An 11,940-nucleotide genomic window follows, 5' to 3' on the forward strand; every position below is an offset into this window, starting at 1 on the left:
TTCGCCCACTGTGGCGCTACTGCCCAGTGGGGCCAAGTAAGGGAGGGACGGCCAGGGCCCAGATGCCCAAGACCCCCTATCAGTCTGGGTCCTGGCAAGGAACAGATGGCACATTGAAACTGAGAAAACTGGAAGTTTAACAAAGAGACTATTTATAGAGCTGTGCCCTGGGAGTAGGGATACTATAAAGAACAGTGTAGCCCTGGGAACTAAACAGTGGGCTCCACAGCCAGCCCAGGCCTGAAGGCAGGAGGGGGAAGGTGGTGGCTCCCAGGATGCTGCTACCAGAGAGGGCGGGGTTGGGGAGGGTGCACTGGGCTCCCCAACATCCCCATCCTTCCACCCTCTGACTCCTGCCAATGCTCCCATTGGCCAAACCCAACCGGAAGTTAAGAAGGAAGTAAGCCCACTGGGACAGACCATACAGTTCAGCTGCTGGGGAAGCGGGGAAGCTGAAGAAGGGCATGAGTGGACCTGGAGGTGCAGACCCAAGTTCCCTGCACTGATGCCCCCAGAGGGTGCACTGGAGCACACGCTGGTAGCTCCCTGTGGCTGGTGGCTGACCTCAATGACCAAATTTGTGCAATAAAAGCTGGAAATGGCACATCCTGTTTTCAGGAAAACAATAAGGCTCCTTTGAAAAACATTTTTATTTAAATCCTAAAATCAAAACATCTGTTCTCTCCTTCTCTCCTCTGAGGTCCTCCTTGTCCCCAAAGATGTGGAGAAGTCACGCTGAGTACAGAGAAATCATTACCTCTAGCTGGGGAGGGAGGGGCTGTCTTAGTCCAGGCCTCCAGTGGGCAGTAGTGTCTATTTTTAGTTCTCCTTAATTGCCAATTAGTGTATTGATGTTTGCAAAGGTAATGAGAGGGGAAGAATCTGGGGGAGGCTCCCTTTCTGTCCTCTCATCCTTGTAGGAAAAAACCTAACTCCCAACTCCACAGCAGCCTTCCTCCACTCTAAATTATCTCCACCTTTTCGTGAAAGCAGCTGGTTTGAATTCTCTGACTAAACACCCGCTTCTTCTTGGAATCTGCCAATTCAGATTCCTGGTGAAGTGTCTCTTTCCCTATTTTGGCCTCCTGTGGTTTTATGCATGTAATAGTTTTCCCAATACATTTTTAAGTTCACCGTGGTGCCTTGGACTTTTTGAAAAGGATAAAGCAAGCAAACACATGAAAGAGTAGATAAGCAGTTAAGGGAAATGTGTTCAGGAGGTGCTCTCATGGCAACGGAGGACATGGCGTGTCCTTGGCATGCGTATACCAAATGAGTCCATCCGTACACTGTCCCTGCAGTCCACGTCCACCCGACCGCTGTTCAGCAGCAGCCTGAGCAGAGCCAGGTTTCCTCTCCTCGCTGCCCAGAATGCGGCATTGGCAAGTGGAGTTTCCTTCTGCAGAAGCAAAAGAAAACAGGATCTTGAAATCAACATTAGTTAACATGACCACTTCTACGCAAACATATACCACTTAAAAGGCAGAATTTCCAGATGTGCCGTATCATTTGCAAGATTGCTCCTCCAACAGCAGATAACTATAATGCACTTGGTTACGGAATGTACTATTTTGTAGCAGATAACTGAGCCCCAGTGCTGATTATGAAGCACAAGTTGTTGATAATACAACACTATTAATACCCTATTTCCCACCAATGCACTCACTTTCCTGCCTCTGTGTTTGTTCAGTTTCCTCTCTGCTTGAAAAGAGTTTTTCCCCATCCTTCAAGGCCAAGGCTGTATTTAAATGGTTATTTCCTCTCTCAAATGTTCCCAAATCTCTTTTCACCTTTACGCAGAGAAAACTGCTCCCAATTCGGACCTCCCAAAGGAGTTTACTAGCATCTGTTCTGTGCCTTCAACAGTTTCTACTCAATTCCAGCTGTCTGGGTAAGTGCCTCCCTTTCTCTCCACCTAGTTTTCTTCGTGTCAGCTGGAACCTGCCACAGGTTCCAGTTAAGAACCAGGAATTCTGGGCAGAAAAAGTTGTTATGTGTCCCCATATGTATCCCTCATGCTGGGTTATTTTAAAGTTGCAAAGTTAATGCTGGAACCAGACCTAGGGAAGGAACAGAGCAGGAAAACTCAAAAATCAACCTGCAGCACAAGTTCCTTCTCTAAAGCATCGAGTTGGATTTGCACATAACAGTCATGGTCGGGGCAGAGCTGGGAGGACGGGCTTGGAAGAACCAGACAGCTCTGGGTTTCAAGCCAAGCCCTGCACTATGGACTTGGTTCCAGCAGGTCTCCGATTCCTTTTGCTTACACAGAGACTACACTACCTGTCTTATAGTTTAAGATAAAGATTAAATGATGCAGGTTAACTGCAAGGCCCAATATATCACAAATGCTTGTAACACTCGTTTCTCCCTATCTCTCCTTTACTTTACAAAGTTAGAATCAGCAGGCAAAGTTAAACTCAGTATTGATACTAAATAAAGAATTTTGCTGGTCTCAGAAAATGTTCTAGTATTCAAGTTGTTGAACAAAAAGCTTTTTGGTGGGCTTAAAACACTTGCCTGACCTAAAAAACCTTTTATGCAGTGCCTTTTAAGTATATGGCTACGGTATTCAACATAATACCTAATCTACCTATGCTAAGTTAAAAAGAAAATCCCAACCATTTAAGCTACTCCATCGAGCCACATAAATGAAAGCACAGCAACAGCGGGGTGGTGTGTGAGGATTTCATTCCAGAACCTTCATCACATGCACAACTGAGTACTCTTGTGCATTCTTGGATGCAAGCATGGCAAAGCAGAGAGTGATAAGCAGATTTCAAACATACTTTGAATAGTTTCCTGGCTCAGTTATGATGAAAACAAATCACCGCAAATTCCAGGTGAACAGTATGCTCTCCCTGAAGTTGTCAATTTTGCTGTCCCAGAGCTTTGGAGCTGGTGGTGCTCTCATCCAGCGTCTGTGGCTTTTTTGTACCAGGCTGGGTCTCACATTAGGGTCATTACTAACAGGGTGAAGTAAGAGTAAGGCAGGGTTGACTTGTAGAATAAAGCATGAAACAACACCCTTTCAACAGAGAAATTGCACAAGGCCAAAATGAAGTTTGGGAGGGAATCTAGGAAGAGAATCTAATATGCACTATGGAACCTCTCTGCCGGCTTCTCCGGAAACATGAAAACTTGGGAGTAATAAATTGTAAATAATTTTCAATGTTTTTGTTTTGCATTAACCCAAAATACCTTTCAAAAATCACCGACAAAGCACAGTCTTCTATGGTCGTCAAGAGCCCTCCAGCAGGGAGCCTCTCCTGCCTTGAGAATGGCCTCAGGGATTCCTCTCCTGCTGAGGTTACACATCTTGGTTTCTCATAAAGCTTTAGAAAGCCAGCTTTGTGAAAAGCGGTAAATACTTCATTTTCCCTCAAGAGCTTGGTTTATAGGGAGATGGAGGAATGACAGTCAATTTTGGGTAAGGAAGAGTTGAGTTCAAGTTCTGACCCTGCTACTGCCCAGCTCTGTGACCCCGGGCAGGTGATTTAACTTCTCTTTGCCCCAGTAAAATGGGGATAATAATAATATTACCTCATTCATATGTTGTTGGAGGACTGAATGAGACAATACTCATGAATATACTTTGATAGAAAACATACAAGAAATCTAGCTATAAATGCACAGTCCTCACAGCACATTAAATACTCGTCCGGGTGAATTTGTTTACTTAGTCACTAGCACTCGCTGGGACACTGGAACTGGCCAGGGGCTAGGACCAGAGGTGCGACTCACTGATCTCTGCTCACAAATGGCTTTAAGGCCCAGTGGAATAAGTCATGTTGAGGCATCCAAGTTATTATAGGTGCTAGAGTAGGAACACAGATGGTGGTGGTGAGAGCAGAGCATGGACTATTCTACCTGAGGAAGGTGGCCAAGGATGGCCTCTAAGAGCAGGAATTCTTGGGAAGAGTTTTGGAAGATGAGTAGGGGCCTGGGTGGTAAGTGTCCCAGGCAGACAGGGTGGTGAGTCAAAGACGTAGAGGTGCTACACAGCATCTGGGAACAATCTTTACCTTGGAAAGGCTGGATGAAGGGTGCAAGGAGAGGGCAGGAGGCGCTGCAGGGCAGGTAGTCAGGGCCACACCCTGAAGAAGCTGCTGTTGCACTTGCTAACAGAGTGTATACTTTATCCTGGTGGGCATGGCAGAGTAGAGCAAGGGTTTTAAGATGGGGCAAGACTACCCATTTTGTGTTTTAGACAGGTCCTGTGGCAGCCTGGGGGAGAATGGACTGAGGACTGGAACCAGGTAAGATTGGTGTCTACGAGGCTAAGGAGACCACTGCAGAGACAGAGCTAGAGATGAGGGCCCAAGCTGAGGCAACAAGAGTGGGCTGGCAGAATGAGACACGAGAAATTTTAAGGAGCTAAACTGAATAGTCTTGGTCTGTGAATCCATGTGCAGGAGAGGAGGGAGAAGGAGCCTGGGTTGACTCCTAGGTTTCTGGTTTGAGCGCCTGGTTGATGTGGTGCCATTCATGAAAGTCTGAAGTAACATGTGAGTGACAGGTTTCTGGAAAAATGATAAATTCAGCTTTGAACATGCTGTTCCAAGTGCCTATGGGGCATCTAGGTGGAGAGCTCTAGCAAAGACATGGGTAAGTTCTCCTATGGCACTGTGGCCCATACATTATTGGAGGGCGGGAATCTTGAGCCAATGCTAAATGCTTATCCTGTACCACCTGGTATGTTGCTTATTTGATCCTCATCACAGCTCAACGAAGTGGGCACTTGCTGCTGCTCTTTTAGCCATCACACCCTTCCGCCTCCTGTGGCATTCTCCTTCTGTAGACGGCAAGGAATAGGCAGCATGAACCCATGACCTCCTTCCTGTCCTCATTCGAAGCTTCTCTTCTGCCAAGATGCAAAGTCCCTTGGCCTTCCTTCTCTTTGGGGTCTATACCCACCACGTTGCCTGGGTAACTCCAAACCTCCTCAGGTACAATATGCACGAAATCATAAATGCTGTGGAGTGGACCAGGGGCAAGCCCTTTAGTCTTTAAAGGAGATGCTGCATAAGAAAATGCTTCATACAAACTGTAAAGCACTTTACCAATCATGCTATGACTATTTAACCTCTTTCTTGATCGTTCTTGTTTCTACAAGGCCAGTGTGCCTCCTTCAGGCTTGTCGGTTGCCATATTATGGAGAACAGCAATGACAGCCAATGTTGTGCATAGACCTTGCTGTGTACCAACCAGCGTGCTAAGCACTTTCACTGCTCTGATGTGTTTAATTCCCAGAACCACCCCATCAGGAGTTATTGTTACTCTCATTTTTAAGATGAGGACACTGAGGCCCAGAAATGAATTACTCAGTCATATAGTGAGGAAGTAACAGGGCCAGGATTCAAACCCACATTTGTTTGAGTCCAGAGTCTACGGTCTTATATCTTTAGTACCCTGTGAGAAAAACTGAACATAGGCTTCCTTATATGCCATGTTTTCTTCTCCACGCCCCTCCATTTACTGTTAGAATTGTGGCTCATAAATGCTTTCCACTAGCACACTCCCAAAAATTAGGTACTGGAAGGAAGGGGAGAGGAACATAGCAGGGAAATTGTTATTTGTACAGAACTGGAATTTCAATTAAAAGCCAAGAGAGGGGAGAGCTTGAAACTATCAGTTTTAAAAAGTGCAAAAAGGAAAAAGGATTCATAGGCACAGACAGCAATGTAGTGATTGTGGGGTGGAGGGAGGGAATATAAAGGTACTAAAGGGTAATGGAAGAAATACAATAAAAAATTAAAGCTGAAAAAAATGTGGGTTTCAGTTGTATCCTATTAATTCATCAAGAGAACATGAGCTTTGTTCAATAATGTATTTCTTTGATGTTAAAAGCCCCATGAAATAAGGATACAGTGACGGACTGAGAAGCCATGTGCGGAGGATGCTTGATGTGTTAGTGGCTATTGTAACCCACTGTCCCTTTATGCTAAGTACTTGAAAATTTCTGAATGTTCAATAATCTTTAAAGATGCCTAAATCCTGCGTTGTCAGTATTGTTACACTCCAGTAAGTGATAGGAAACTGAATAAAGTGATTTGCCCCAGGCATTCTGCCTTAGAAACGGGATTATATAACACTGGAATTTCCCAATTCACAATTTGATCAAGACCATACTTAAAGCCTTTTTAAAACAAATGACCAGAATAGGCAAATCTATAGAGAGAGAAAGCAGATTAGCAGTATCTAAAGCTGGGAAGTTAGGGTAATAGAGAATGAATGCTAATGAGTATGGGACTTCTTTTTGAGGTGATTAAAATATTCTAAAACTGATTGTTCTGATGCTGGCACAACTCTGTGAATATACCAAGACTGAAATGAACACTTTAAATGGGTAAGTCATATGTATGTGATCTGCATTTCAATAAAGCTGTTTCAAAAAATGGGTTTGTAAGTAATTTTACTGTGGTTCATCCAAATAACTTCAGCTGGTTGGTGAATCGGAGCCGATTATGAGATAATTTACATACTTTCAGAACAAGGATGAAACATTCAAGTTCCTGTACTTTCAGCCAATGCATGCGCAGTTTCTGTCACCAAGAGGAAACATGGTACTGAGATGCTTTACCTGCTTGGATAGCACATGCTCAGGAAAGACCGATGGTGTTCTTTATCCAGCAATGTCCCTCTACATGTCAGACTCACATGTCAGTCTACCGTCCAACCCCCCTCCACCCCCTGCCACAATTGTGTTAAACTTCTGGCAACCTCAGCCCTTAAGAATCAGTCCTCATTAGGTGAAATAGCTGTTATAAAGTAAAAAGTTGATGTAATGAAATCCATGAACGTCATTTCACGAAAAGGCTCAGATCTATATTCTGGGTTTGCTTTTACTTTATGGATAATTCTAAAGAACATGTGTCTGTTTTCCCACCAGATGAAATTAGGAGTTTCCAATTGTGAAAGAGGAGGTTTAGGGAGGCGAACCGATTAGCAGGGAGAAATGACTGCTGACAGCATAATGGAGGAAGCGTAAAAAATAGATGCAGAGGGGCCCATGTGGTTCAGAAGCAGCAAATAGCCCTACATTTAGTGACTCTGAGTCATCAAGCAGAGCTCAATGGTGATTTATGACGCTCTGTTTATTCTCCTACACACTCAGCCAGCAAGGCTGGGCCTTTTAAACAAAGGCTTTGGAGACATACGGCCTATGACCTAGAGTGTTCCAGGGGTCTATGAAAAATGAAACAGTTGGTTCCAAAATCAGAGTTAATGAATATTTAATTAAAAAGCTACAAAATATACCATTTTGTCAACTTGTTTATAAATGCTAAAAATGGTATTCATAAAATATTGATGAAATATGAAAATAACTTGTAGGTCTGATTTTCTCATTACATGAGAATTACTGACTATATATATAGCAATGACAGAAAAACCAATGACAAATGTAAATTAAATATTCATGACTAAATAACTTTAAAAGCAATATTATAAAAATCCTTCCAAAAATAAAAGTCTCTATTATTATCATGGGTTGTGGGTACATTTTAATATGTTTGATATGATGTGGGCTAGGGCAGGCTTAGTCCACTAAGGGACTCTGTTCCCTCCCCATCCAGTCTTCCCTCTGTGCCTTTTGGAGCTTCATGGAAAATCAACTCCATTTAATCTAGGACAGAGTGCTTTGCTTCTTCTGTCTCCTTGTGGAAAGCTCGCCAGCACCCCTCCCCGGCAGAGACTGGACCTTCCCCAACACCAGCCCTAGGCTGGGAAACTGGGTTGGGCCCTCCTCACCAGGATTCCAGACACTGCCCTTGCAGTCAGGTGTAGGAATCGCTGGTTTTTTCAACCCTTAGGCCACTCCACTATCTCAGCCTCTGCCTCATATCACCTGGTAGGTGTTGCTGCCTGATCACTCTTTGTTCTTCACTGAAAGTTTTGGCACTTCCCTTTTTGCCTAACCCAAATTTAGACCTCATCCTGGTTTTCAACTTTACAAAACATCAAAATCCACACTCAACCTCACCGCCTTTCTTAGACTCCAATGGAAAAGGGTTTCCTTGGCCTGTTTAGTATATTTCTGCAATTAATAAAGGCCTGCTTACTCTCTGTCCTCTCGGCTCAGTTAGCCCCTCTACTCCAAGCCTTCTCAGAACTCTCTGCTGTCATTTTAAAACTTTTTTTGAGCTTCATCCTTTTATAGCATGTGATTCAACAGTTTTTAGTGTGCTCTCCAGGTTTTACAACTATCACCATACTATTCCAAAAACATTTTTATCACCCCAAAGAAAAACCTTATACCTATTAACGATCATCCCCCATTTGTCCCTTCTTCCCCAGCCCCTTACAACCACTAAATCTACCTGCTGTCTCTATGGATTTCCTTATCCTGAACATGTCATATAAATAGAATCATACAATATGTGGACTTTTGTGTCTGGCTTCTTTCACTTAACATGTTTCAAGTTTCTTCCATGTTGTTTTATGTCAGTACTTCAGCCTTTTTATGGGTGAACGATGATTCCACTGTATGGATATGCATCTTATGCACTGAATGCTTATGACTTTTCCCCACCAAATTCATATGTGGAAGTTCTAAACCCTAATGTGATAGTACTACAAGGTGGGGCCTTTGGGAGGCAATTCAATGTAGATTAGGCCATGAGTAGAGCCCCCATGGCAGGGTTACTGCACGTAAATGAAAAGGAAGAGACACTGGAGCTTCCTGTCTTCCACCTGAGAATGTAGCGAGAAGGTGGTTGTCTGCAAGCCAGGAAGAAGGCTCTTGTCACACATTGAATCTGCCAGCAGCTTGATCTTGGATTTTCCAGCCTCCAGCACTATGAGATATAAAATTCCTGTTTTTTTAAGCTACCCAGTTTATAGTATTTTGTTATTGCAGACCAAGCTGACTAATATATAGCGCATTTTATCATCAGTTGATGGACATTTGGGTTGGTTTCTGGAACTATTATAAATAATATTGCTATGAACATGTGTATAAGCTTTTTGTGTGAACATATGCTTTCATTTCTCTTGAGTATATATCTAGGACTGAAATTGCTGGGCCATGTGATAACTCTTATGTTTAACTTTTTGAAGGACCAAATATTGCTGCATCATTTTACTTGCCGTTACAGTTCTAATTTCTCCACATCTTTGCCAACACTTGTTATTGTCTGTCTTGGTGGTTGCAGTCACCCTAGTGGGTGTGAAGTGGTTTCTCACTCTGGTTTTGATTGGCATTTCCCTGATGACTAATAATGCTGAGCATATTTTCAGGGCCTAATTGACCATTTGTAAATCTTGGGAAAATTGTGTATTCATATCCTTTGCCATTTTAAAACTGGGTTGTCTTTTTACTGTTGAGATGCCTATCGTCACTTAAGGATACATAAGTCTCTACCATTTTAAAGCAAACAGACCCTTGTCCAAGTCTGCATCCCTGCTACAGCCACTGTTTCTTGCAGAATTTTTTGAAAGAATTCTCTATACTAATGGTTTCCATCTACTCTCTGTTCAAGCTATTGCAATCTGGCTCCTGAACCCCACACTTCACTGAAAGTGCTCTCACCAAGGTCACCAGGGGCTGTTTTGTTACAAAATTCAATGGACACTTTTTGATTCTTCATTTGTTTCATTTCTCTGTGGTATTTAAGAGTCCCTCTCCAAGGTTATTAAAAAACTAGATTCTTGGCTGAATTGATGGCACAAGCTTCTGTATGTTCTCATACAGTATCTGTGGCTGCTGCTCAGTTTTCTCAATGGGCTTCTCTAATTCTGTTCATTCTTAAGTCTTGATATTCAAGATTTTGTCCTCAATCCTCTTATTTTCCACCTTTACACACCTGTGGGTCATCATGTTCACTGCCATGGGTTCAGTTCCCACATAACACTCTTCACTCCTAAGTCTCACCTCTCTCCCGGGCCCAGACTACCTTCCCGGGCTCCCAGTCTATTCAACATCTTTTCTTGGACTTCCATTAATCCTTAAACTTTACATGTCCCAACCTGAACGTTTTCTCTTCACCTCCCTGGCTTTCCCTAACTCTGTGAATAATATCAATTACTGAATTCTGTAGATTTAAATATGTTAAAGTCACTCATTTTGTCCACATCCTTCCATCATCACCACCTGTGTTCTAGTCCAGTACCATTTAACAAGATGAATCCAACATCCTCCTATTTGGTCTCCCAGCTCCACTCTCCAAACTGTAGCCAGAGATCTTTCCAACATGTAAATCTCACCATGTCACTCCTCTACTTACATGAGCTACAGTAGGAGATGGGATTACAGAGGCTTTGGAGCCAGACACACTAGAGTTTCAATTTTAACACCATTCACTTACTGGCTGCAAAACTGTTGGAGGAGCTAATCAACTTAGCCTGTTTTCATTTTCTTGACAGAGAGAGAGAGAGAGAGAGAGAGAGAGAGAGAGAGAGAGAGCGCGCGCCAGGAAAGTACAATTCATGGGTCTTTTGCAGATTCAGAAAATGAACAGTGATACCCTTGCATAAGAGTTGATCACATTTTAACTGCTCAGAACATTTTAACTATTATTTTTATTTAAAACTTTTCAATAGAGGGAAATCGGCTGACCTCACTTGCATCCTAAAATGTGGAGATATAACGGAATGACTTTAATAAATTCTTTCAAGACTCTTTTGGACCCTGAAGCCTGTGCTGGTGCTCAGCTTCAGCGCCCAAGAAAAGTGCTCCGGTGAGGAGGAGGCAGCTGTGTGGCTGGCATTCCGCAAGGAGGTCACAGAATCCGAATCCATGCCGCAGCCTCGTCCTTCTGAGCTGGGCTGCAAGATAGCGCTGACCGAGGAAGTCACCGCCCCGCCTGTTACCCCGGCGACAGTCCCTGCCGCCCCAGTTCCCCGCGGTCTGGCTCATCGGACCAGCAGCCGTAAGTACCGAAAGCCTTTTTAGCAAAGTGCACACAACCAAACCACAAACCACAAGAGCCATCCCAGCCTGGTCACTTCCTCCTGTCCTAAGCCGGCACCCAAGTGGCGCCCACCCCACCCTGCAGGCTCACCCCACCCAGCGGACCCGCGAGGCGGCTCGGGCGGTCTCTGAGTGCCGGTTCCGCCGCCGCCAGTGTGTCGCCCGCCCTGACACTCACTTCCGGAACCCAGGCGCTTACCTTGAAGGACATCTTGCACACGTCCGAGGCCGCCCCTGCGGGACCAGCGCGCTTCCGGCTCGGCGCGCCCGCCCCAACGCTCCCGCCCCTCTTCCACCGCGTTCCGCAGAGCAGCGGCTTCCGCAGCGCCGCACCCCGACCCGCCGCCACCGCCGCAGGCAGGGCGGGGCGTGGAGGGTGGGGAGGGGTAGGGAAGGGCAGGACGTGTGTAGGGGGGGTTGCGCACACTAGCCTGCCCTCCGCGTACCTACCTCACTCACCAAACTCCGCACGTCCTGTGCTCTCTCCGCACAAATTCACGCACGCGTACCACTGCACACTCACGCCCTCATACCCATACTCCTCTCAATCCACACCCTCTCTCACACTCCAAACTGTGCACACCACACCGTGTGCTCTCCACGTTCTACACACACAACGCTATCCACAGACCTGCACTCCTCACGCACCTTCATACACCCCCACACCCATATTCCCGTCACATACACACTCGGCGACCCACTCACACACTCGCTGACACACTCCAAACTCCACACACTGTACAATCTCCAATACCCGCGGCCCCCGTCACCTGCAGGTTCACACAGAATACTCCCACACTCACCACCCCGCCCCCCCCCCCCCCCCACTGCCCGTCTTCCAAAGAGCATTGTCTGCATTAGATGACTCTCAGACTTCATTACAGCGTGAACAGGATGAAGATGTCAATGAAACTTGAGACAAAAATTCACCCATCATCCCACCACCCTTTTAAATAGCTGTTTTCATTTTCTTTATTTCTTTCTACTTTTCCTTTTCTTTCCTGTCTTTTCCTAAGGATCCGTTAGGT

The 11,940-nt window shown here is 44.9% G+C and overlaps 1 protein-coding gene and 1 long non-coding RNA gene across 9 annotated transcripts in view; one reads left to right on the plus strand and one right to left on the minus strand.

Annotated features, from left to right (window-relative positions):
- ANKRD29 (ankyrin repeat domain 29) overlaps positions 1 to 11,664 on the minus strand; it is a 54,992-nt gene extending 43,328 nt beyond the window's left edge. For 3 of the 8 annotated variants that reach the window (XM_045850335.1, XM_045850334.1, XM_045850333.1), the window contains exon 1: positions 1,289 to 1,438. In XM_045850335.1, coding sequence (XP_045706291.1) covers positions 1,289 to 1,438 — 150 coding nt within the window. Of the gene's footprint in view, positions 1 to 1,269; positions 1,439 to 2,789; positions 2,967 to 4,692; positions 4,796 to 11,111; positions 11,149 to 11,362 lie in introns of those variants that run through there. The other 5 variants (XM_045850336.1, XM_045850341.1, XM_045850338.1 and 2 more) reach the window with 5 other exon arrangements.
- Positions 1,780 to 11,093, plus strand: LOC123826388. Its single transcript, XR_006787031.1, has 3 exons — positions 1,780 to 1,891; positions 4,211 to 4,259; positions 10,543 to 11,093. It is a non-coding gene; the product is annotated as an uncharacterized LOC123826388 (long non-coding RNA).
- Positions 11,665 to 11,940: the final 276 nt, after the last annotated feature.

This window comes from Phyllostomus hastatus, unplaced genomic scaffold (genome assembly GCF_019186645.2).
Source record: "Phyllostomus hastatus isolate PE091 unplaced genomic scaffold, TTU_PhHast_1.1 phas_contig_80, whole genome shotgun sequence".
NCBI lineage: Eukaryota > Metazoa > Chordata > Mammalia > Chiroptera > Phyllostomidae > Phyllostomus > Phyllostomus hastatus.